This window comes from Typopeltis vanoorti, chromosome 1, assembly GCF_054136105.1.
Source record: "Typopeltis vanoorti isolate ZY-2024b chromosome 1, IOZ_Tvanoo_1.0, whole genome shotgun sequence".
NCBI lineage: Eukaryota > Metazoa > Arthropoda > Arachnida > Uropygi > Thelyphonidae > Typopeltis > Typopeltis vanoorti.
The window spans coordinates 27,960,001-27,986,217 of record NC_143549.1 but is presented as its reverse complement, the minus strand read 5'-3'; the positions used below and the strand labels follow the sequence as shown (position 1 = coordinate 27,986,217).

Genomic DNA, 26,217 nt, shown 5'->3' with positions numbered 1-26,217 from the left:
TAATTTTTTCATGTAGTACTGTCATATCCTGTACACCCCTTGAGGGTACATGGCAGGAATTTGATGATGATGATGATAGTATGGCAAGCTAGAACTTAATAGTTCTACTTTTCCATAACATTAATGCTGTTGATGTTGGTTAGGGCTGAAAATATTATTGATCATCTACCTTATCTTTTGGGAGATTTGAAATTTTGGCAATGTCAACTTCTTCTGTATATGATACAGAGCATCCAATGAATGTGAAGCATTTAATTTCTTCAAAAATTTTATTTTCAATCATGATTTTACTTCTGATTGGAGACAGTTCTTTAAAGCTATGATTTTCATTTTATCTTCATTTTATCTGCATTCCAAATTCTAATGGACATACTGATCTCCAGGGTTCATCTTTACTTCTGGCTATGAATATCTGGTCAGTTGAAAAGAGTTCCATGATCAAGTTTAAGGGCTATTTTTATATTTTTCTTCTATTTCTATTTCATATTTATAGATATTAAATAAGAGCAGTGATATTGTGCATCATTGATGTCACTGGAAAATAATTTTTTTTCCTATGAAAAAAGAATGAAATAGATTGAACGAATACAAAGAATGCACAAATTGAAACTACCACCGAACCTAAATTCCTGAAAGGAAGAGTCCATTTTTCTCACCTAATTCACATTCAAAAACTGATTATGTACTTGATAAATTAATTTCTTTAAACTTGAAAGATTTTCTCTGGGTGGTATCGGAATTTCCCCAGTCCCAAATAATTTTTTCCTATTAAATCACAATCTTTAGTTAACTCTCACTATAGCAAATGATTGTGTGTACGTGTGCGCAAGCGCATACTATAGTAATGGTTGCTATAGCTCTCTATACCAATTCATACTGTAATTCAATTTTCACTAGCTCCTTTTCCTAGTAATTTGTCATATCAGAACAACTCATTAAACCACCTCACTGGCCATTATGGATCAAATACGGATACGCTTCGTATCCATCACATATTTCAATATAACATCAATGGTATTAAAATTTTAATATGCACTTCGCATCCATGATAAATTTGACGTCTATAGATGTCTTGGCCAGTAGGGTGGTTAAATGATGTGTCAATTAATCCAATGTCTACCTACCATCTGTAACTTATTTAAAGTTTACAATTCCAACACTACACAATTTCATGCTTTCAAGCATACTCTGAAAGAGCCGTCAATGGGACTTTAATAACAAATTCATGTGCTCAGAAGCATGTCAATTTGTTATTGAACATGTTTCTCATCTATAAGATACATCCAGACACTAATGATACTGCTCAAATTTTTTAAAATTCTTATTTACATTTAAGTTCTAAAATTCATATTCTGAAGTGTAATAATAGTTATAGTTTTTCATTATAGTTTTAAACATACCTAAAAGCTGCAATATACTCTGCATCTCCTAGTGGAGGATTAAGTGAACCAGACCAGGCTATATTTACGTTGAAACCAATCCCATCATCTGTGCCAACCTATAAAAAAAATTTTCCACTGACTATTTATACTAATAAGAGGCTAGATCTCAATAAAATAATAGGAATAAAATGCTTAATAAAATAATTCCAGTGATTTAATAAAGGCTAATTTATGAAAAGAAATAAAAACTATGCTGCACAGCTTTCTGTCTGGATGCACACTGTGTGATGGTGGATGGCTCCCTATCCGCTTACCATTCAATTAACGCTGTGGTTCCACAAGGTTCTGTCCTCTCACCAACCCTCTTCCTGCTATATATATATTAATGACCTACTTCAGTTGACCTCCAACTCAATGCACAGTTTTTCAGATGACAGCACACTACACGCCTTGCTTTCATTTGATAAACCTTACCCTACACAACTCACCTCAATCTACAGAACATCAACCATCACCACCCTCAATTCCGATCTCCAAGCCATTCTACAATGGGGTTCGGATAACCTTATCAATTTCAATGCTAATAAAACCAAGTTCTGTCCTATTTCCCATGAAAAAGAATCATTTTTTCCCGGTATCCTATTTGATGATATCCAAATTTCCAGACAGTTTGAGACCTCTCTTCTTGGAATTACCCTGACATCAAATCTCTCCTGGTATAAACACATCACAACCATTGCATCCTCAGCTTCAAAAAAAAACTAGGATTTCTCTTTTGCTCAAGACGTTACTTCACCCTTGAACAGCTGTTATCATACAAATCACAAATCTGTCCAGCTATTGAATACTGCTCTCACATGTGGGGTGGGCCCCCTAAAAGCTTTCTTAAAATGCTTGACTCAATACAGAAGAGAGCAATTAGACTTATTAATGACCCATCCCTTATCAACTCTCTCCCCCCACTTTCACACAGATGTATGGTTTCTGCAATATGTATATTCTACAAATATTTCCATGGGAAATGCTCATCTGAAATAACATTGATAATTCCTCCACTCCAGTGGTGCACCCAGGGTCCCTGGCACCCCACAAAAAGAAAAAGTTAAAAACACTAGAAAATTTTCCAAGATACTTTTCCTAATTAAAATTCATTTTTTTTATTTTTGTTGTGTCATGTCTTCTATTTCTATACTACTTATGAATTAGTGGTCACATAAGGTGAGAGTACCCTATAGCAGTGTTTCTCAACCTATGGTCTGTGGACCACAGGTGGTCTGTGACAATGGGACATGTGGTCCACAGGCAGACTTAAATTAACCAAATAAATCTATATATTTTAATTATCCAAACAAAATAAATTAAAATTGAATAAGTAAGTAAAAATTATTGAAATAAAATGGACACTTAAAAAAATAAAATAGCGGCAGAATGACAAGGTAATAAAAGAGGGGTGAAGTGAACAACAATATGGTTTTATTGCTTCCACCTTCCATTGATGTTTTGTCAGATTTGAAGTGAACATGTGTTATCCACATGACCACATTTCAACCAATTGCTTGTTGTTTATTGATTTTTATTGTTGAAGGTTTTCCTCTTCAACCAAGGTTCAATATATCTTCAGAAGTGCTAAGTAATACTTGGACAAAGTGTGTTGTGAGTTCAGTATTTATGTATTTTTCGAAAATCGCACAATGGAAAGATAAAAGCAAGCTGACAATCGAGTTGAAATACTAACTCTCTTCAACTGAATTCCAATAATATGCGAAACTGCCATAACAACATTCACTATATATATTTCTTAGTTTTAAGATGTTTACGAATTTTAACATGTTCTGTTGAATGTTATTGTTGCTTTGCAGTGAGCAAACTCGTACACATCTAATTAATAGCAATATTTTTTATTTAGATACTGTGTTTGTCGGTGCAACATATGGTTTTGCTTGAGTCTATACAGCATACTTTCTGTATGAGGGAACATGTGATTCATTAATTAGTGTCTTTTTTTTTTTATCCCAGTTGTCTCTAATTGCACTATTTGATGAGAAATATATTACACAGACTCTGCTGGTACCTTATTCACTGACATAATAAAAGTACTTGTTTTTCTTGCTTCTGCAGTATAGTGGCTATTGGGGAAGGTGTGTTGTTTATGGCAGGAGCAAGTTACTATTGCCCCGCTCTGAACGTGTTTCAGCTTTTTTTCATTCGCGAGGTATATGCAAAACTTTTTAATTTCTTTTTTTTGAAAAGTAAAATCAGGGGTGAGAGTTATATGTGAGTAAGTATGGTATTTCAATTATGGATAAGTACATTGGTACCTTCTTTAAACAGAAAAATAGCTTGGATGACAGTGATAATACAAAACGAGTTTGTAATGACAGTTTGTGTGTAGTTTCTGAAGAGAAAGATGTCTGTAATGAATCCACATCCACAGAAACATGAATTCTCATCAGTTGCAATGCCATAATATTAACACACTGAACGAAATTAAAGATTTGCTGACTTGCTGGACACTCGACCAGTGGATTGCATTCAAAGATAAATACAATTGGTTATTTTGTAAGAACATTTTTCTGTTTTGTGACTTTTCTCCCTTTACTGTAATTATGCCTACATTATTGTGTTATTATTCAACAACTGTTTACAGCTTTGAATGTGTATATAAAGTCAATATCAACAGTAGCCTGATTACAAATGCGTGATGAAAGGGACGGGGAGGTTTGAAGCTTCTCTGGATAGTATTCAAAAAGTAAATACAATTACAACATTTAAAATAAGTACAATTATTTTGTATAGAGCCCTGAAACATTAGTTTAGAATTTAACCACTGGGAAAGGGTTTGTGTCCACCTCAAACCTCTGAAACAGAATTTGGAAACAAATTTTCCGAATAACTTTTATAAAAAAAATTCTGTGGGTTCACAATCCATTTCAGTCATGAGAATGACCTTTCATTATCGAAAAAATAACAGCTAATTGAGCTTTTGAGTGACAGTGGGCTTATAATGCAATTCCATGATCGTGGTTTGGCTTGATTCTGGATCTTGCCTTCAGTGTGAAGTGAATTTTCCAGATTATCTGAAGAAGCATCAAAAATCATCATGCAGTTTTCTACAACCTATCTTTGGGATATAGGATTTTCATCGCTCCTTCAAGTAAAAACAAAATACAGAATTAGTCTTAGTGTGTGCGCCAATCTTCGACTGAAGTTGACCAGTATTGAGCCAGATATCCAGCAACTCTGCAAGGCCGAGAAGCTCATCCATCTCATTTGTTTAATAAAAATTAGAACTATTCAATGATGATACACTTTTAATCATTTATTTTTATTTTCAAGTTAATTATGTTTCCGTATATATTCAAAACATGCTTTTAAATTTATTATGTTATAAATGGCACAGATTTTCCCAAATGTTGGTAATCCCCACATACGTTTTTAAAAAAATTACATAACTTAGTGGTCCATAGAATTGTTTTAGACATTTTACTAGTCCTTGGGCTTAGAAAAGGTGAGAAACGCTGTCCTAGCCAGGCCAGAGAGGATCATGGGTATCATGTATTGGCAAATCATTGCAGATGCTCAGTCATAGGTCGCATGCGATATGCTCGTATTCTGTGCTATTTTGCATCGAGTTTGTTGAAAAGCATGTGTTGAACTTGAAACTTTGTTTTCCATCTCTGAAGAGTAATCTTTACCATATGTAAATTCTTCAATAGTATTTTAAAGTTAAATCTGTAAAAGATTTTATTTTATTTTTTGGATTTTGTGCTTCAAATTATGTCTGAAAAATGTAAGCAGATTATTTTATTGAACTATTTCAAAAAAACCAAAAAAGGATGATTCAAATACTAGTAGCAATGTTGCGCTATTAATATTGACAATACAGATTTTTATTCGGTTTCCCCAATCATATGTCAGGCAAAACCATTGAATTATCCAGAAGTAGTTCCTTAGTTATTAATAATTCTCATGACATCGCATTGTTGAAAGAACAAAGCATTTAATTCTGACGATAATTTAGATATTGTAAAAAAGTTGTGGAAACCAGAATCAAATTTTAATTTTCCTGCAACCTATGCTGCAATTCACAACCGAAGTTTTCAATACATGGTTTGAAAAATTAACATGGCTTGTGTACTCTCAAGTTGAAAATAGTGCATACTGTAAATATTGTGTGTTTTTTTTCACCTGCTGATGTTGGAAAATCTAATCTGAAGTACCTGGGCAGTTAGTTACACAAGAATATAATAATTGGAAGAAAGCCATGGAGAAATTTAATAATCATCAAAAAACAAAATATCATATAACGGCTGCTATGACTTATGAAAGGCTAAACAATATTCAAGATAGAAAATGTATTCCACTCAATCGACAAATTGATGTAGATAGTACATCACAAGCTGCAGTTAATCGGAAATGATTAGAGCCGATTATAAAAACAGTAATTTTATGTGGTCAGCAAAATATACCCTTGAGAGGACATTGAGATTATGGAGAATTTTCATTTGAACAGGAGCCAATCGCCAATGAAGGCAATTTTCGAGCTTTGTTAAGAACGGGAATCAATGCGGGCGACAAAAACTTGTCGCCTGCATCTTACATTTTAAACATTCTGCCAAAAACGCTACATACATTAGCTGGAACATACAAAATCAAATTAAAAATGCATGTAATGAAATTATTTTGAACCGTTTGGTCGAAAAAATTAATTCCGCAAAATGTTTTTCAATTCTTGCCGATGAAACTTGTGACATTTTACCACTGAACATCTTTCCTTGTGTGGCAGGTATATAGACGAAGAAAATGACAACAAAGTTCGTGAACAATTTTTACAATTTGTTCCTGTAACAAGCACTACAGGAAACAACTTATCTGACAAAATATTATATTAGAAAGCTTAAATGATTATGGCATCGATTTGTCATATTTACGTGGGCAAGGTTACGACTGTGATGCATCAATGAGTGGAAAGTTTAATGGTGTCCAATCTCACATAGCGCGGTTAGCCTAGTGGCTATGCGCTTTGCAACCATATGCCTGGGGAAGGAGTGTCCTAGATTCGATTCCCGTCGGTGACGTGAGGAGCTGAAGGATGTTCCTCAGCCATAGCCAGGTTAGCCAGTCTTGGGCGTGGACAGCAGGGTTTTTTCCCCAGTTTATTCTGGGTTTTTTCATCCTGCAAAGAGCAGACAAACTGGCCTTGAGAACTCAACACTACAGGCCATAGGATACACCGGGGCATAAGGCTGACCACCTTATCCTGTAAATGGAGTGAGGTCCGATGATCAATGGACCCTCGACACCGCAAGGTAAAAGAGGGTATAAGGAAGATGAGATGAGATATAGCACTGGATAGTATATTGGCCTGTATACTTATGAAATGTGAAATAGAAGTAGCACCTCTGATAAAGTTGTTTAATCTAAGTCTCAGCTCTGGCAAAGTTTCAGTGGAGTGAAAAGAGGCTAAGATAGTCCCTTTACATAAACGTCATTCTAAAACAGAAGTAGCAAATTACAGACCAATTAACATCTCATGAGTTAAAATATCAGAAAAGTTGGTTAAAGGAAAAATCCAGTAATTGGTGGATAGGAATATAATATGCTATGATGATGAGCAGCATGGCTTTGTGAAATGTAGGACCCAATTTAATAATTTACTCACATTTTATAATAGTGTAGAGCTGAATTAAATAATGGAAATGACTACCCGATGATATTATTTATTATTATTCTTATGTGACACCTCCAGGGAGTCCAAAGACCCATCGAGGGAGAGTGTGCCAACAGCATCAAACAATTGTTCCCTCCAACTACTAACCATGCTCAAACTTGCTTAACTTTTTTCGTGAGCCATTAGTAGCAGAGGCTCTACCAATCGACCAAGTACTGAAGTTTGCAAAACTATTACAAAAGTTGGAGCAAAGGAATGGACGTCAAGGTGGCAGCATGGATGAGAGGTGGGGAAGGGATCTGGATGAATGATAAACACCAGGGAGTATTATATGGTGGAGTAAATTTAAAAGAATGCCTCAGAGTTCTAAACTAGGGCCATTACTCTAATTTGTGTATTAATGATAGAAGGAAAGATTTAAGTAGAAGGACATTCAGTTGTTTGCTGATGATGTAAAACTGTGGAGAAGAATAGTTGATAAAGGTGATATAGATTAAATTGGCAGTATAGACAAAGGCAAATGGTTGTCAATTTAATGTTGCAAAATGTAAGATAATGCATTTCAGGATGAAAAGATTATATACTTTGTATCATACTGATGGTACTAAATTACAGGCTAAGGATCTGGAAGTAATGGTGGATAGAAATTTGAAGTTCAGAGGGCATATTGCACAAGCTGGAAAACTAGGTAAAAGGATAAATTGCATGTTGAAGACCCCACTGACTAATAAAGATAGGAATGTTATTTTCCCTCTTTATAAGATTATGATTCACTTGCATCCTGACTGCTGTAGAAGATTTGAGTTTCTTGGGGATGAGGAGTTGGAGAGGATTCAGAGATGAGTGACCTCTGAATCATTCCACAGACCTAGCACCAGCTTGGTGATAGGTCTGTGGAATGTTTCCTGTGAGAACAGACCGAAGGTCTGTCCTCAGAGTTTGCTAGTTGGACGAGAAGGAACATGATAGAAACTGATAAGTTACTAAATGAGTTCTATAAAACTGATAAAAGAAATTATTCAATACATCATGAGTAGAGCATAAACAAGAGGTCACCCCTGAAAGTTGTGTAAGAGTGTGGGTTAGTAAGGATGTGTGGTCCATATTTTTGTGTTGAATAAGTATAATGGATTGCCAAAGATGGCTGAAAGTATATACAATGAATGACTTTCAGGAGATGTGATAAATATCATGTATAGAAGTTAGTGAGAGCCTCCTATTATGAGTCTCTTGACTCCACAGAGATTCCCATATAATAATAATAACAACATTACATGGATTATTTGGTCACTTAGCATTGAAACTGAGTTAAATTTTTTGGTTTATTAGTCGACCATAAATATTAAAAGATCTACACAATTGTCAACAAGTTTCGCCAGCTATTCTGTCTGGCTTCTTCAGGACAAGAAAGTCAGTACAATAACGTTTACTAGTAAAAAAGAAGAATGGAATAGCACAGTTAAATCAAGTAAAATTAAAACTGATGCATAACATCATACACATGGAGCGTGGAGTCTCAGTCATTGTTTGCTGAGTGTGTTGTATAGTTTTTGCGAAATGAAATTCTGGTAAGATAAGTGAATTTATTAGGCTTTTCCAGATGTCTTTCAGTATCATACCTTGATTTCTGTTTAGATTATCTCCTGTCCAGAGTAACTGCAGCTTCTTTGAAGTTTCTACATCTAAAATCTTCTTCTATATAAGGCATGGAGCTGTTATCCCAATCAGTGGAGTAGTGAGAAATCGAGAAATGATAGGCTAATCCTGAAGTGTCTGTTCTGTTGTTGTTAACATCTCCTATATGTTCTTTTTTTTTTTTTTCCCGAATTTCTAGGCTTCTTGAAGTTTGGCCTATATAATTTCACCCACAGGAACACGGATGTTGTAAAAGGCATTACTCTCCTTAGGAGATCTTAAGATGTGTCGTATAGTTTTCATAGGTTTCAGAGCAACTCTGATGTTGAAAGACCTCATAAGTTTGGCTATGTTTGTTGAAACTGAGCTGGCATAAGGGATGGCAATAGACGATGCATATTGTGTGACAGAAGATAGTTGCTGTGGATTGTTCCTATGAAGAATCTTTTGGATTATATTTTTTGGATAATCATTGTTTAACAGTGTTAGAGATATAAGAGTGAGTTCTTCAAGGAGATCTTTCTTCTGAGATGATGTTGGTTGCTCTATTTTTTAGCATATGTATAAAGCAGAGTTTTTTATGCATAATAGTGAGCGGATTTGAAATATAGGTAAAGTCCAGTGTCTGTAGGTTTTCGATATATTGTGAGCTGGATTTGTCCATTCTCTTGTTTCTTTATTAGTGTATCTAGAAAAGGTAATTCATTGTTCTTTTCCATTTCTAACGTAAACTTTATTTTCTGGTCGAAAGAATTTATTTTTGCGAGGAACTCAAAAAAGATGTATTCTGTGTCTTTCCAAATAATGAATATATCACATCTACATATCTCCACCAAATCAATGGATTTACTTTGGGCAGGATATCAGCTTCTAGTTTTTTCATGAACAAATCAGTGCAAGGAGGTAACAAGGGACTGCCCATGGCTAAGCCTTCAAGTTGTTCATAAATAGCATTATTTATGAATAACTTGAAGGTTCAGCTCTTTTGCCATTGAGGCAATGGCAAAAGAGCTGAACCATGTCATGCAGATAGAGATTTTCTATGATCTTGATAACATCTTCAACAGGTACGTTTGTGAATAACAACACTATGTCAAGACTTGCAAGTATGTCTGTATTTAAGATGGTGATGCCTTTTAATTTTTCCGTCAAATGCTTAGAGTTCTTTATAAAGGAATCCAATTTCTTTATATTATCTTTCAGAAGACTGGCAAGACGTTTAGCTAGTAGATATGTCATAAAATTTATGCCGTCAACAATCGGGCAGAGCGGAACTCCAATTTTATGCACTTTTGGTGCACCATACAAGCGTGGTGTCAATCGTGTAGAGATTTTAGACTTTGTTGTAATTCTGAAGGCCACCTCGTCATATTACATAATAGGAAATTAGTCTAGTCTTGTCCTGAAGAAGCCAGATAGAATAGCTGGTGAAACTTGCTGATAATTGTGTAGATCTTTTAATATTTATGATTGACTAATAAACCAAAAAATTTCAATGTTAAGTAACCAAATAATTTAACAATAATGCATAAGGTACACTCTTTTCAAAAAACTAAAATGTAAAAAAGCGAGAATGTTAAACGATCTAACCTTCTTAAAAAGATGTAGATATCAATATCATCCTAAATTTGTGGACAGACTCATGTGTTCGTCATACATGTTGTTTATTTTTTAACGGTATATATTAGAACACAGAAAAATAAGTAAATAATTTATTTTTAATTTATTAACTTATTGCTGATATTTTGCTGGTGTTATAACCAGCATCTTCAGAGCACAAAAACACAGTTTGCAACAATAAACAAGTCTATAACAACATAGTGTAATTAACGGACTAGTTAAACAAAATTATAGCAGCAACACAAAGACTAGACTCCTGATTTTGGCGCTCTCTATCTGAAAAAAAAAAAATGCAGCTATCACATAAGACTAGAGTCCTAAACAGAGAAAAAAAATGGTACTAGTTTTTTTCTTAAGATGACTGTCTCCCAGATTTTAGGCAAATTTATACAGCCATATTTGTTGAGATTTGGAGTGTGTTTCAGAGCTTCTGTTGACTCTAAGAACAATCTCTCCAACTTGTAAGAGCTTCTGTGCAGTACTTTTGTGTTCTTCCAGTTGATCCTGTGTGCAGGGGTATCCAGAGTATGGTCTGCTGGACTCGACTTGCCATAGTGATAATGCCGGATATATCTTTTGTTTTCGTTGATGTGGATGTTCATAGTGACCATAGTAGGCTTGATTACATGAGCAGGGTACTTCATAGACTCCTGGATGTGATAAAGGGGAAATACTGTCCTTGGGTGAGCAGATAAGGGTTGCTAATTTGCTCCATGGTCTGAATGTGGTGCGTAGTTCATGTTTATTAAGAATTCTTGAAATCTTTTCGAATGTGCCTTTAATATGGGATGGTGACTGTTTTGTTTTAGTTCTCTGTGGTGGATAGTGGGAGGGGTTTCTTAGGAGCATTCAGTATTTTGTTTATCTTATGGGGATTATAGCCATTAGCCAAGAAAGTGTGGCATAAGTGAGCCCGTTCAGCAGCAAGAGTAATGTCATTAGAACAGATTGCTCTCGCTCTGTGGGTTAGCGTTTTTAAAATTCCATATTGTTGAGAAGGGTGATGGTGTGATTGTTTGTAAATATCTCCCTGTATGTATCGGTTTTCTAAAAACTGAAAATGATAAGGAACCATCTGGAAGACGTGTGATAAGTGTATCCAGGAAGGGCAGACAGTTATTAGCTTCCAGTTCCATTGTAAAGTGGATTTTTGGATGTTGGCTATTTAAATGCGCTAAGAATGTTTTCAATGTCTCTGGGCCATGTGGCCAAATAGCAAGCACATTGTCAACATAGCATAGCCAAAGTGTTGGTTTGAGAAAGGCTGTATTGATTGCTATTTTTTCCTGGTGTTCTAGGTAAAAGTTGGCTGGGGGAGCCCATGGCTGTCCCATCTATTTTCCCTTTCCATGTGAAATATCCTACATGTATTGTGAATTTGAATAGTTCAAATATATCAGGGGGGGAGTGTGACTTCAGTAGAGTGAGGGTTTCTATTAGTGGTATTTGTGAATAGTGAGGTGATATCAAAGCTTACCATTAAGTGTGAGCTTTTTAGGGTATGGTGTTGTAAGATGCATTTTAGGTGGGCTGAATTTTTGACAAAGGAGGGAGAATTGTTTGTGAGAGTGGCTAGTAGCTTAGCTAAATGTCTAGCCAGTTTGTATGTGGGACTATTTATACTGTCCACAATTGGGCATAAGGGTGTACCTTGTTTGTGAATTTTTGGTGCTCCATAAATCCTAGGTGTTTTAACATGGAAGGTCTCGAGTTTGTTAACTGTGTCTTTGGGCCAGGAAGTGACTTTTTTCAATAATTTACGTGCCTTATTCTTTTGTGTTAGTGGGATTGCGATCTATAATTTTCATGTAATCAAGCCTACTATGGTCAAACAGGAAGAACTATGAACATCCGCATCAACGAACACAAAAGATATATCCGGCATTATCACTATGGCAAGTCGGGCCTAGTATACCATACTCTGGATACCCCTGCACACAGGATCAACTGGAAGAACACAAAAATACTGCACAGAAGCTCTTATAAGTCGGAGAGATTGTTCTTAGAGGCAACAGAAGCACTGAAACATACTCCAAATCTCAACAAATATGGCTGTATAAATTTGCCTAAAATATGGGAGAAAGTCATCTTAAGAAAAAACTAGTACCGGTTTTTTTCTCTGTTTAGGACTCTAGTCTTATGTGATAGCTGCAATTTTATTAATTTTTTTTCAGATAGAGGGTGCCAAAATCAGGACTCTAGTCTTTGTGTTGCTGCTACAATTTTGTTTAACTAGTCCGTTGATTACACCATGTTGTTATAGTCTCGCGTATTGTGACAAACTGTGTTTTTGTGCTCTGAAGATGCTGGTTATAATACCAGCAAAATATCAGCAATAAGTTAATAAATTAAATTAATTATTTACTTATTTTTCTGTGTTCTAATATATACTGTTAAAAAATAAACAATATCATCCTAAATTCTTAACTAATAAAGAGCAGATAAAATCAATAAGAGCCAAAAAGATTTACTTTAAGGCATCTTTAGAGTAAGGCATCCATGAAAGAATCCAGCATGTCAGATCTGTACTTAGTAAAATAGATCTTCAATACTTAGAACTTTATGAAGACATCTCTAACAACGTAGACAACATTGTAATCTACGTTGTTAGAGATATCTAACAACATCTCTAACAACATAGATAACAACGTTTGGAATATTCTTGACTGCATGGTTCATTATAGTTTTAACAAAGTTTTTCTAGCCAGTAAAGAATCACAAATTAATTGAATAAACTCTATGCAAGAATACACGATGCACAACCATGTCTCCCGGATGAAAAAGTTATTTTCAACCTTTCGGACTACACATTATCAAAACCGGAATCTGGCATACTAAAAAAAGGTTTCAACTTCACTATCGCTCCAGATCACATTCCAAACATGATTTAATAAGCAACACAGAAAAGGGACTTTCTTCATTCTCTGAAACAGTAACAAATGATATTCATTTAAAAAGTACCATCATCCTTTCAACCTTAAAACCACCAAAACCTAATATAACTCCTGAAAAAGCAGAAAGGCAACTTGACAATTATTTTGAACACCAAAGGCTACCTAATGAAGGTCACTGATTTAGTTTCAGACATGTCAACCTATCACATATTGTATGTAGATCCAACTATAAAAAATCAAAATGAGACTAATTTCCTATTACGTAATATGACAAGGTGGCCTTTGGAATTACAACGAAGTCTAAAATCTCTACACCCATTGACGTCACGTTTATATGGTGCACCAAAAGTGCACAAAGTTGGAGTTCCACTCTGCCCGATTGTCGACGGCAGAAATTCTCCGACATATCTACTAACTATATATTTAGCTGGTCTTCTGAAAGATAATATAAAGAAATCTGATTCTTTCATAAAGAACTCTAAGCATTTCACAGAAAAATTAAAAGCATCATCTTAAATACAGACATACTTGCAAGTCTTGATGTAGTGTCATTATTCTCAAAACATACTTGTTGAAGAAGTTATCAAGATTATAGAAAATCTCTATCCACATGACATAGTTCAGCTCTTTAGCCATTGTCTCAAATCAAATTATTTTAAAGTAAATAATACTATTTATGAACAACTTGATGGCTTAGCCATGGGCAGTCCCCTGTCACCTCCCTGCACTGATTTGTTCATGAAAAAACTAGAAGCTGATATCCTATCCAAAGTAAATCCAAAGCCATTAATTTGGTTGGATGTACATAGATGATATATTCATTATTTGGAAAGACACAGAAAACACCTTTTTTGAGTTCCTTACAAAAATAAATTCTTTCCACCAGAAAATAAAGTTTATGTTAGAGCTGTAAAAGAACAATGAATTATCTTTTCTAGATACACTAATAAAGAAACAAGAGAATGGATAATATGTGGATAATATGCAGATATTGGAACTTAGCTGACATGGATGGTGAATAAAAATAGAGAAAAATGTGGAGTTGCTAAGACATCATTGCCTTAATATGGTAATGAAAAATAACACCTCAGATGAAGAAAGGAAAAGTAAAAAGTTGCTCTAGCATCAAGGCTTCATCCTGAGATTGAATGAACCTAAAGCAAAGGGGGGGGGGAAGGAATAGGTGTAGGTGACATTAATCCTTTGCTTATTGAAGGCCAGAAGTGGCTTGTAAAAGTTCTGTGTAGTCTTAAGAACACAGTTGTCAGACTGTGTAAAAATTAAAAATATACAAAAATTAAACTGAATAAAAAATACAAAAAAAAAAAAAATAATAAATAAAAAATCTAATTCGCCCATGATATTAATGTACCATAAGTTACAACCTTTAGTGTGTGAGGAGTCCCATGAAAAAATTAAATAAAATACAGAACACAAAGTCACCTCTTGAGGATCTCCAGTTCCTGGGAAGAAGTTGCCATCATCATGACGGTGAAGAGAAATGTATAGAACATGAGAGTCATCATAAAACATTTGCTGAAGGCCATTCCCATGATGAACATCCTAGGGAAAGAAAACAAAAATTAGCCATATATATTACTGCACCCATCGTTCAGATCCACAATTTAAAACTGGTTTGAACACTGCTCTTGTATACTGCTAGTTTCGAAAGGTGGGGTGATGTATCAAGACACTGTAGTGTCTTGATATATCACCCCACCAAATTGGCTCTCCATCACACCAGATTTGCTTATTCTGCTGTCTACTTCCAAATTTCATTTGTTAAAATTAAATAATTAATTAAATAGATTCTCAATGGAGAACATGAAAGTTTCTCATTTTCTTGCCTATTTTCATAGTTTTGGTCTTTTGTATTGTTGATTTTCATGCCAAATTTGTTACAATTTCATTAGAGTTACTACATGTGTTTAAAAGCACATCATCATCTGCATAAAGTATAAAGCTAAATTTGATATCTCCTATAAATTGGCATTAAAATCAAGTATAATGTCAATTTCTTTCATAATGAGATCCATACGGATTATGAATAAGAGTGAAGATAATGTACATCCTTGTCTTAAACATGATTTTACATCAAATCATCTTACTGTATTTCCTTCAATTCTAATGCGTAATTACAATTAAATGCCGGCTAGGAATTGCCCTGGATAATGTTCCATTTACCTCTTTACTGTACCATTTAGCCATAAATACTGTTACAACTTGAACAGTGCATAAACCTTTAATCTATCAGGGAAATGTGGTCAGTGCCTCACTTGAAATCCATCTTCAGGCTGGTGATGCTGGGTTTCTTGCAGGCTACTCTCTCAAGCTCTGACCACAATTGAAGTCAAATGGATTTAGATCCAGACTTCCAAACAGCTAATCAGATGGTGATATAGTCTGCCATATTCATCTCCAACCACTGTTGTGTGGTCCTCACTTTTTGTGCAGGGACCAAGTCCTATTGGAAGGTCCACTACCACCATGAAACAAGGTGTTGTTCAGGGGCCATACCACAGGTTCAAGCATAGTGTCTTCATACACTTTGGTGGCGGTTTCGATCCTTTTCCTGCAAAAATGTAACTTGGATATTCCCTGATACATCATCCCACTACCAAACAATCAATGAAGCAGGTGATGATCTCTCTGAATCCTGGGTGCTATGGCATGTGCTGTGTGACCATCTGGAGCATATATCCAATTGCTTTGGCAGTTAAAAGGTGAAAATCTCATCTGTGAAGAGGATATCAGTCTGTTTTTCACATAATGCCAGAGAAATGCCTTTGATTTTATCACCCTCTGCTGCATAAGTTGTGGCATTAGGAAGTGTCCAATAGAATGACAACAGGTTGTCAAGTATTATTACATGTGACATTGTTTTCTGCATAATGAGAATCTTGTAGTTGCTCATTCCAACTTTATAAAGTGCTTTTGCAACTACAAGATTCTCATAATTTTCCAACTATATGTTAACCCATACAACTAGATAACTCTCTCTACTGATAAATATGCAGATATTGGCTGTGCACAGCTCCACTAGCAGAAACAGGCTCATGTCATTCTATGGGCAGGAGTGTGCAGAAGTTGTAATATTTTTATGGCAACACCGTAGCGTTTTAAAGTTTTAAAAACACTGCAGTGCTTTTAAAAAGCTTGAGCACTTTGGCATATGCCTTTGCTAGATTTACAAGTACAGCTCCTTGTCATATTCCCATGATTTCTCAACTATTTCTTGTAAAGTGAAAAATCTCATCTTGACAGCCTCCACTGTTCTCCAAACTTCTCTTCCACAATTTTTTCTACCTCTTTTCAAGTATTCTTATGTAAATATTACCTGAAATGCTCAGTATAGAAATTCCTCTGTAAATCTCAATTCAGCTGCATTCCTATTTTTATAGATGGGGAACTATGAGAGCTCTACTCCAATCATCTGGAATTCAATCTTCTGACCAGGTTCTCTGAATTATGCAGTGTAGATACAGCAAAACTTTATACCTTCATATTTAAGCATTTCTGGTTGAATATCATTTACTCCAGCTAGGGTAGATCTTTCCGCATTTTAAGTTTTTGATGGCTTTTTCTATCTCAAGTATTGGTATGCCTGTTTGCATTCCTCTTGCAAATTCTCTATTACTGTTCTGTTGCCACTTGTTTTCTTTAACAGTCTTTCAAAGTAATTACTCCATACATCTAGGATATCTTTACTTCAGTTTTCATGTCACCTTGGCTGTCTTTAGTTCCTTTTTACAGTACTCTTTCCTCCATTTTTAAGCTTTTCTTCAATAAAACTCCAGAACATTATTATACAATACTCCATGCAGTCCAGTGGCTCATCATGGGAGACCTACACTAACGTTTAAACACAAAACATATAGCTTTCCGTAAACTCATTTACTGTCAGTGCACTTACAATGAGTTCTTTTACTTGTTTATCACACACCATGCAAAAAATGTATCTCCCCTCCCTTATTAACCACATTCGTACATAAATGATCCCCTGGTTCACTGATATACTGAAAAATTTTCATTGCATCAATTTTATAAAACCCCTTTAATATCTTAAGTTTCTATCATGTCCACTCCCCCCCCCCCCCCACTCTTTTCCGACTATCTATCAACTAAACTTTGTAACCCACACGCCTTTAACCTCTGCTCATAGGAAGTATCTCACAGGCCTGTCACTAGCTTAGTCACTCCTCTGAATCCTGTGATCCTCAAGAAACTCAGGTGACCAAATCTGTGCACAGTAGTGAAGTTACAGCCAAATGACAGCCTTAAGAGAGATAACAAATTTTCCTATCTGCACTCATTAACATTTTTTTCAACAAGCAAGTAATCCTTTGAGATATATTTTTTTACCAAATTTTGCAATATGCTTTCTGAACTTCAACTTTGTCAGTCATTATCCTCAAGTCCACAGCTCTTATCAATTTCCTTCAATCAGATACCATCAATCTGATACAAAGTATGCAACCTTTTTAACTAAAAGTGCATCATAACCTTACATTTTGCAGCATTAAGTTGACAATCATTATCCTTTGCCCACAATGTCGCTTTATTTAAGTCATCCTGCAGGCTATCTACATGAAGTTTATCAACTACTGCCCACCCCCCACAGTTTTGAACATCAGCAAATAGCTGAATATACTTTTTTTATATCTTTCCCTATATCATTGATCTGTAAATTAAAAGTAAAAAAGTAATTCCTAGTACAATCACCATCATTCTCCTAGATTTTACTCCACCACATAATACTCTCTGGTGTCTGTCAGCCAGCTATCCCATCCATGCTACTAGCTTCATATCCACTTTCATTTGTTCCAACTTTTGTTACAATTTTCCATGTGGTATTTGTCAACTACCTTTGCAAAGTTCAGTGGTATCATGATGTAAGCATTTCCTTTATCCAATTCTACTGTCACTATTATAAAATATAACTAAGATTTGTCTACCTTTTAAAAACCTGTGCTGCCCACTATAGAGTATCAGATCCCTATCCACCTACTGTTGGATTTTACCTTTAACCAACTTTTCCAATACTTTCCTAATATATTAACTGGTCTATAGTTTGCTGCTTCTGTCTTGGAGCCACTTTTATGTAAAGGAACTATCTTGCCCTCTTTTCTCTCCTTTGGAACCTTGTAAGAGCTGAGACTTATATTGAACAACTTCAGAGGTGATTGCCAATTCTCTTGCACATTCAGACATCCAGTTCCACTGCTTTATTCACATTGATATTTTTCAATATGCTGAACATTTCCTGTTCGTCTACCTCAATTTCGATGTCACATCAGCAACTGATGTGAGAGATGGATGATCACTTAGCAACTCATCTATTTCTTTTACCTCTGTCACCTTCTTACTATCAGCAGTAATTAATGTCATCCTTACTGTAGTTATCTGCCACATAACAAAAAAAACTTCTGAATTTATTTTGGCCTGCTTAGCCAATTTTATGATTCTCTCTTATAATCTGATTATCTGATTTGGCCTTTCTTATTACATCAGTTATCTTTCTTACTTGCACTTTGTACTGCTCATGAGTATGGTAAGCACCACATATATGTCTATATCAACCATTTAAATCCCACTTGATTTTAACCTTCTGACCTTAGGTATAAAGCCTGATGCTTCATCTTTCAAACAATCTCTGACCACTTCCCATGCACTGGAATTCTTTTCAAGTAGCTTCTTGAGCCACGGCACCAAGATGCCTAATCACCATAATTACCAGCTTTATAGTACCACATAAATCCTTTCTTGATATAGAATTCTACATATTTAGCAACTTCCCAGAACAAGACTGAATGGCTACTCGCCCTGCTTGCAGGCATAGTATCATCATGGTTGTGGATATATTCTGAGGTTATTACCAGATCCATTATTCTCAAACCACTGTCCCTTTTATGACATGTTGTTGCAAGTAATTATCCCTTAGCAACTATATAAATTCCACCTTCCTTCTTGCTATGCCAATCTTTTCCTTTCTCCAATCTAATGTTCTCATAGATGAAGTCTCCCATAATAATGGAAGCTAGGCAAGAATGTAGTTAACAAGGGTGTTAGAGCTAGGTTTTTTACTTGGAGAGTGGTGAATGAGTGAAATAAGCTGCCAGAGTCTGTTGTGGGTGCTATGACTGTGAATGAGTTCAAGGCGAGACATGATAGATACTGTGTGAATGTCGAACAGTTGTTTTTGATATGATGTTAGGGCCTCCCTCGACGAGTCTGTCGACTCCTTGGAGTTGCCCGAAATAATAATAATAATTGTTTGGGAGACTTCATCGTGCTACATCTTCCTGTGGATCTCCTGGTCTACAGCAGCAACCAACAATATACAGGGTGTTCGGGATAAATTTGACAGTTTCGTAAGGAAAAAGAAAATCTTCTTTGTATCTATTAAATTTAATGAATTGACAAAAAAACATTACAGGCAGAGTTAATTACAATACTATCAACAAGATTTACTCAAAATAAGCACCATTAGCATCGATCACAGCTTCAATTTTCTGCTTCGGAACCTCGAACAAGCTGATGCTACAGTCTCCCTGGGAAGGGCCGCAAAAACTGTTTTAATTTTATCCATTAACTGGGCTTTTGTATTACTGGAAGTGCGATTGGTGTCTTTTTCAACTGCGCCCCATACAAAATAATCCATGGGGTTAAGGTCTGGGGAGTTTGGAGGCCAAACATTTGGACTGGTGAAGTCGTAGAAATTTTCAGACAACCATTTTTGACTTTTCCCAGAGGTGTGGCAAGGGGCCGAATCCTGCTGCCATACATACGGCCTACCATTGGCTACCCTTGTTATCCAGGGCTTGACTACAGTTAGCAACTCCACGAACAAAGCCCGAATTCCAATGCCAGGGTTCTTCAACACCTGTTCCTGCAGATTTGCGAGGAATTCTGCTGTACGAACGCAATCAGATCGTCTGCTAGGGATCTTTCTTCTTGCTACATCCTCGTAGTCACCATTGCAAGTCTCTAGTTCATGCCTGATTGTTTTTACTGTATTCAGGGAGCATTGGGCAGCAGTCGTAATATCCTTATTTTGATGGCAGGCACGAATCATCATGATACAAGTTATTCTCTTCCATGATTCAGGTGGGTTCCAGCTATCCATCCTTTCTGACATCTTGTATATGAATGAAGAAGGGTCCAAACTTTTAAATGAAGAGAAGTGTGTGTTAATACATGTAACTTACGGAAAAATATAATTAATTATAAATATGTCAAATTTATCCCGAACACCCTGTATTTGGTCCTATTGGCCATTGTCTTGCATCAGACAGCCTCAAATAAGCCACTTTCCCAAAACATAAATTCTACTTTCATTTCTAATTTTCTTGATTTAGTTCTTCAGCTATCATTAGAAATATTCTAACTCCTCTCTTATTCCCTCTATCTTTCCTGAAAATACAATACCCTTATCATTCAATCCATGTAATTATTATTTTCTGCCAACAAGGTATAACCAATACCTATAATTTTTGGCCAAGTCAAGATGACCAATGCCAAAAACTCCTCCTTATTTCTGATACTTCTAAGATTTCTGTATATACATTTCAACATTCCCATGAACCCACAATTACCATTTCATTTAATGTCATTACCACCCTATTCAAATCTGAAATCCGTGAAAATCACATTCAGTGGATCCCCTGGCCTATAGCAACAACCAATTGTATATTTTGTTCGAGTAAAGATCCATCATTAATGTGAAGAATTACTGTTCAGAAGACATCAGAAGGTTTTATTTATTTAGCATTTAGCTAAGAAGAACACACACACACACACACACACAAGGATGTACAAGACAATAAAATGTATACAAGAATAAAATAGTGTGAAGTGACACTAATCAATATACATATAAAAATATACAAATAGGCATAAAATTCAAATTGAATGTCTAAGTTCAACAGCATCTATAGAAACTGTTATAAAGTCAGTTACAGGTCCTAATCAGAAGATTTAGGAATGGCTTAAACAACAGTCAGAGGCTTGTCTAAGATCTGGAAAGATGGATCTATCTCCATGGAAGCAAAGTTGAGGATTTTGGATGCAGCTGTTTTTCCAACAGCAATTTATGGATATGAGTCTTCGAACCTAAAGAAGTCTGATAGAAAAAGAATAGCAGCTTTTGAGATGTGGTATTACAGAAGACTGTTGAGGATATCATATACTGAAAAGTGGACAAATGGATGTTTGCTGGAAAGGATCAATAGAACTTTAAGACTCCATAAGGATATTGATATAAGAAAGTTGCAATATTTTGGTCACATTGAAAGGATGAAGGAGGACTTCTCAGAACAGCAATAGAAGGTAAAGTTCCTGGAAAAAGAGGAATGGGTAGACAGTCCATTAGATGGATGGATAGTGTGTCTGGAGTGAGTGAGTGATCTTCAAAGAGTTGAACACTCCAGAAAAGTACAACAGTACCACCTGAAGAGGATTGGTGTGGCACATCACCGAGCATCTCAGTGACCATATGGCATCTGTTGATGTCCAATGGATGGACGGATGGATGCATCTTCTTTTCATATGAAGATGTACACATGTTTATGTTGGAACACAGTGTTGGTAATGATTAGTCCTTATAATGAGCAGAAATCCAGCTGATGCTTATCATTATTAGCTTTATCCTTTTCTCAAAATTTTCCCTAAAACTTTCTTATGTCCCGTGGAATTCATTTCTTACTCTGTTTAGATCAAGGAATACGAATGTTTCCATTTTCTTTATGTCAGCTGCCTGATGACTTGAAAAATTCAACACCTCTAATTTATAACCTTCTCCAGGAATAGATACAAATCAGTTTCATTGTCCCATTTTGAAGTTTGCCTATATAACTACCTGAAATTGACTTCCAATCAAGATCTTCATGTCTGGTGTTGAATACTATTGTTACTCCTTCCTTGATTGTTAGTGTCCAAATATAACATCCTATACTTATTTAATAAGATCTTAACTGTTTTTAACTTCCTTGTCTCAGTAATGCCAATTTACTTTTCCAAATTCCACTTACTTTTCCAAATCTGCAAGTTCAATTTTCTTTGCATTATTATTATTCCTTATACTGATCATTCCTATTTTCAGTTTTTCTGACACAGAGTTTGTTCATCTTCTAGATGCTAAGTTGGAGTTTGTTCCAGCAGCTGACTTCAATGTTTAGCCTGATTCCCTGATAAAAACAGGAGTCATGTTTAACAGGTGACACTCTAGTTCACATGAAATTGGATGTTGTACCATCATATGTATTTTTGGTTTAACACAGAGTTAAATTTGGGTCAGACTGTCCCAAATTGCCAGCCCATCATTCATTTAGTATCCAGTGCATACCTACTAATCCGGCACACTTTGTGAAGGTGAGGATTGGATTTTAGGTCATAAACCTTGGTGAGTTCTCTAAATTCCTTAAAGTGATATGGAGGTTTCATAATTATTTGACTTTGACCCTTAAGAGATCTCTTGACTGTTATCTATATTATTATTATTCTTCAGGCCTCCATGGAGTCAAAAGACTCATCGTGGGAGGTCCTTCCTAAGAAACACAAAGTCTATCAAGACTCATCGAGGGGAGGTCCCCCCCCCCCCCTAAGAAACACAAAGTCTATCATACCACTCCTTAAACTCATTGACTGTTCTCGCTCTCACCACTCCATCAGGCAATGCATTCCATGGTTCAACCACCCTCCATGCAAAGAAACCACTCGTCACTCTCTTGCTCACAGTTTCCTTTCGCAATTTCCAGGGATAGTCTCTTGTCATCACTCCTTCCTGCTGTTCAACCAAGTGAAAGAACTCCCCAGTGTCAACCCTGTAACCACCTCTCAACAGTTTAAAAGTCTCAATCATATCACCTTTCCTCCTTCTATCCACCAAACTCTGCAGTCCACATTCCTTCAGCCGATCCTCATAATTATCATTGTACAGTCCTGAAACCATCTTTGTTATCCACCTTTGTATCCTTTCCACAATTAATTTATCCCCTTCAAATCCTGGGGACCAAATCTGAGAACAATAGTGAAAGTGTGGTCTGATCAGAGACTTATACAACGGAATGATAACCCTCTTATCTCTGCAGGTCAGTGTCCTTCTCATAATAGCAGCAATCCTCTGTGTTACCTTCACTGCCTTTGCAATATGTCCCCTAAACTTCAGGTTTCTATCAATCATCAACCCCATATCTCTTGTCTCCTCTACTTCCTCCAGTATAACTCCTCCCATAGAGTATGCAGTGTCCCATCGATGATATGGATCATGCTATGAAGGAAAGTGGCATTAAATCTGACATTAAAATTGGAATATTAACCTCAGCTATTTATTTTATGCAGTTGATGTTTTACTCCTAAATAAATCAAGTACAATTTACAGAATTCCCTAACCAAATTGAATAATAGCTGTAATAAATTCAGTATGAAAATCAGCAATAAAAAGACCAAGACTATGAAACAGACAGGACAATTTTTACTTTTGCTTGTTCAATATGTTCTCCATTAAAACTATCCTTAATGGAGAACATAATGAACAAGTAAAACACTTCAGCCATTTAGGCACAATTTTAGTGAATGAAAAATAGAATATAAAAATACAACAGAATTTAGAAAACCTGATATGGTAGAAATTCAACTAAATAATTTGTATGAAATAAAAGAAATTAGTCAAAACAAAAACTAGCTGGATACAAAGTCTTGAAATCAATTTTAAGATATGGATCTCTGATTAAAAATAAAATGATTTAAAGACTGGAGACCAGATATGAGAGTTCTGGAAGATTATGGGAGTGACAGATGATACCTTAGCAGAGTCATTAAAAATAAAGATATTAGGAAGGAATTTGATATTGGAAAAGTCAGAACTAATCCTAACATGGTATGGTCACTTAAGCAGAATCAGAGAAGCAAAATATATTTGTTTCCATGATAGAATAAAAAAAGATATAGGTGAAGACCAAGCTCTGGGTATTGCTACAGTGGCAAGTCCTGACTAATAATTGATAAATCGGACTAGTTATCAGTTAACAATTAATATTAGCAATAAATAACAAGTTAATTACCAACAAATTAATTGGAGTCAAACTCTCGATAGGAAGTGAGTAAAGATGTACACTTTTTTATGTAGTATAATAAATTTAGTTTAATCCTTTATCCAAATAAAAGTTTTGTGCCTGAAGTATCTTCAGACTGAGGCAACTCATGGTAAAGGTGGACCAAGCTCTCATCACTCCTAGTGTCTTAGTATCTCCCATAATGCAAAGCACATCTCCTTGCAGACGTATAATGCTATGCATTAAGAGAAGGGCCACTACCAATACCGGTTTCGACCTTTATCGAGGTCTCGTCAGTGGAAGCTAGACCCAGAGGTGGTGATTCTAAGGTGGAAGCAATGGAGAAGTCATATTTACCTATACGAGTTGTCAAAGGTGTCTCACCTTACTATTAAATTACTCTGGATTTAGAGAAAGATGTTGGAAGTTTTTTTTTCCCACTTGGTTAGACTATAATAAATTTAGTTTAATCCTTTATCCAAATGTAAGCAAACAAAGTTTGCACCTGAAGTATCTTTAGGACTGAGGCAACTCATGGTAAAGGTGGACCAAGCACTCATGACACTCCTAGTCTTAGTATCTCCCATAATGCAAAGCACATCTCCTTGCAGACATGTATAATGCTATGCATTAAGGGAAGGGTCACTACCCACTAACCATGAGTTGCCTCAGTCCTGAAGATACTTCAGGTGCAAACTTTGTTTGCTTACATTTGGGTCTGGATCCCACTGATGAGACCTCAATAAAGATCAAAACTGGTTGGAAGCTTGGGTGATGAATGGCAATGCTGTAGCCCATGAAGTTTTAACTGAAGCTCGGCTGTTGCTGTCATCCAGGTCCTGGGTGTGTGTGTGTGGGGGGGGGGTAATGAATGGCAATGCTGTAGCCCATTAAGTTAACTGAGGCATGGCTGTTGACCCTTAGATGAGATATGAGCAAATGATCGGCTCTGCTCAGTGGTGGGGTGAGCCTAATAGGGAAACTGGTCCGAGTGGTGACCCTTTCCATTATGCACATCCGAGAGGAAGGGTGCTTTGCATTATGGGATACATACATACTAAGGCGAGTGATATGAAGTCATTAGCCTCTCTATATTAGCTCGGACGTCATATTGCATGCGCAAAACTTTGTTTTGCTTACTTGGGAAAAGGATTAAAAACCAAGTATAGGGAAGTTGTTGTTGCTCGTGTCCATAGCAATCCTTAAGCTATACGTGCCCCGTAGGTGGTGCTAAATGAGCAACAGCAATAGGCAGCCAGTCCATCCTAAGGATCTCCTTGCCAAATTCATGATGTCTACTGAATATATAAATCAAATATAAAATTTCTTGGTACCTTTAACGTATAATAAATACATGGTAAAAAAAAAATTTCTCTCTCTCTCTCTCTCTCTCTCTATATATACATATATATATACACATATACATATATATATACACATATACATATATATATACACATATACATATACACACATATACATATACACATATACATATACACACATATACATATACACATACATATATACACATATACATATACATACACATATACATACACATATACATATATATATACATATATATACACATATACATATATATATACATATATATACACATATACATATATATATACATATATATACACATATACATATATATATACATATATATACACATATACATATATATATACATATATATACACATATACATATATATATACATATATATACACATATACATATATATATACATATATATACACATATACATATATATATACATATATATACACATATACATATATATATACATATATATACACATATACATATATATATACATATATATACACATATACATATATATATACATATATATACACATATACATATATATATACATATATATACACATATACATATATATATACATATATATACACATATACATATAT

General features: G+C 35.4%; 1 protein-coding gene across 7 annotated transcripts in view; it reads right to left on the bottom strand.

The window, feature by feature from the left end:
- LOC150109855 (histone deacetylase 4-like) overlaps nt 1-26,217 on the bottom strand; it is a 579,471-nt gene that overhangs the window by 99,046 nt on the left and 454,208 nt on the right. For all 7 annotated transcript variants that reach the window (XM_090397008.1, XM_090397036.1, XM_090397014.1 and 4 more), the window contains 2 exons: nt 14,646-14,765; nt 1,401-1,498 (listed from right to left, as the gene is read on the bottom strand). In XM_090397008.1, the coding sequence (XP_090253134.1) occupies nt 1,401-1,498; nt 14,646-14,765 (218 nt within the window). The remainder of the gene's footprint in view (nt 1-1,400; nt 1,499-14,645; nt 14,766-26,217) is intronic.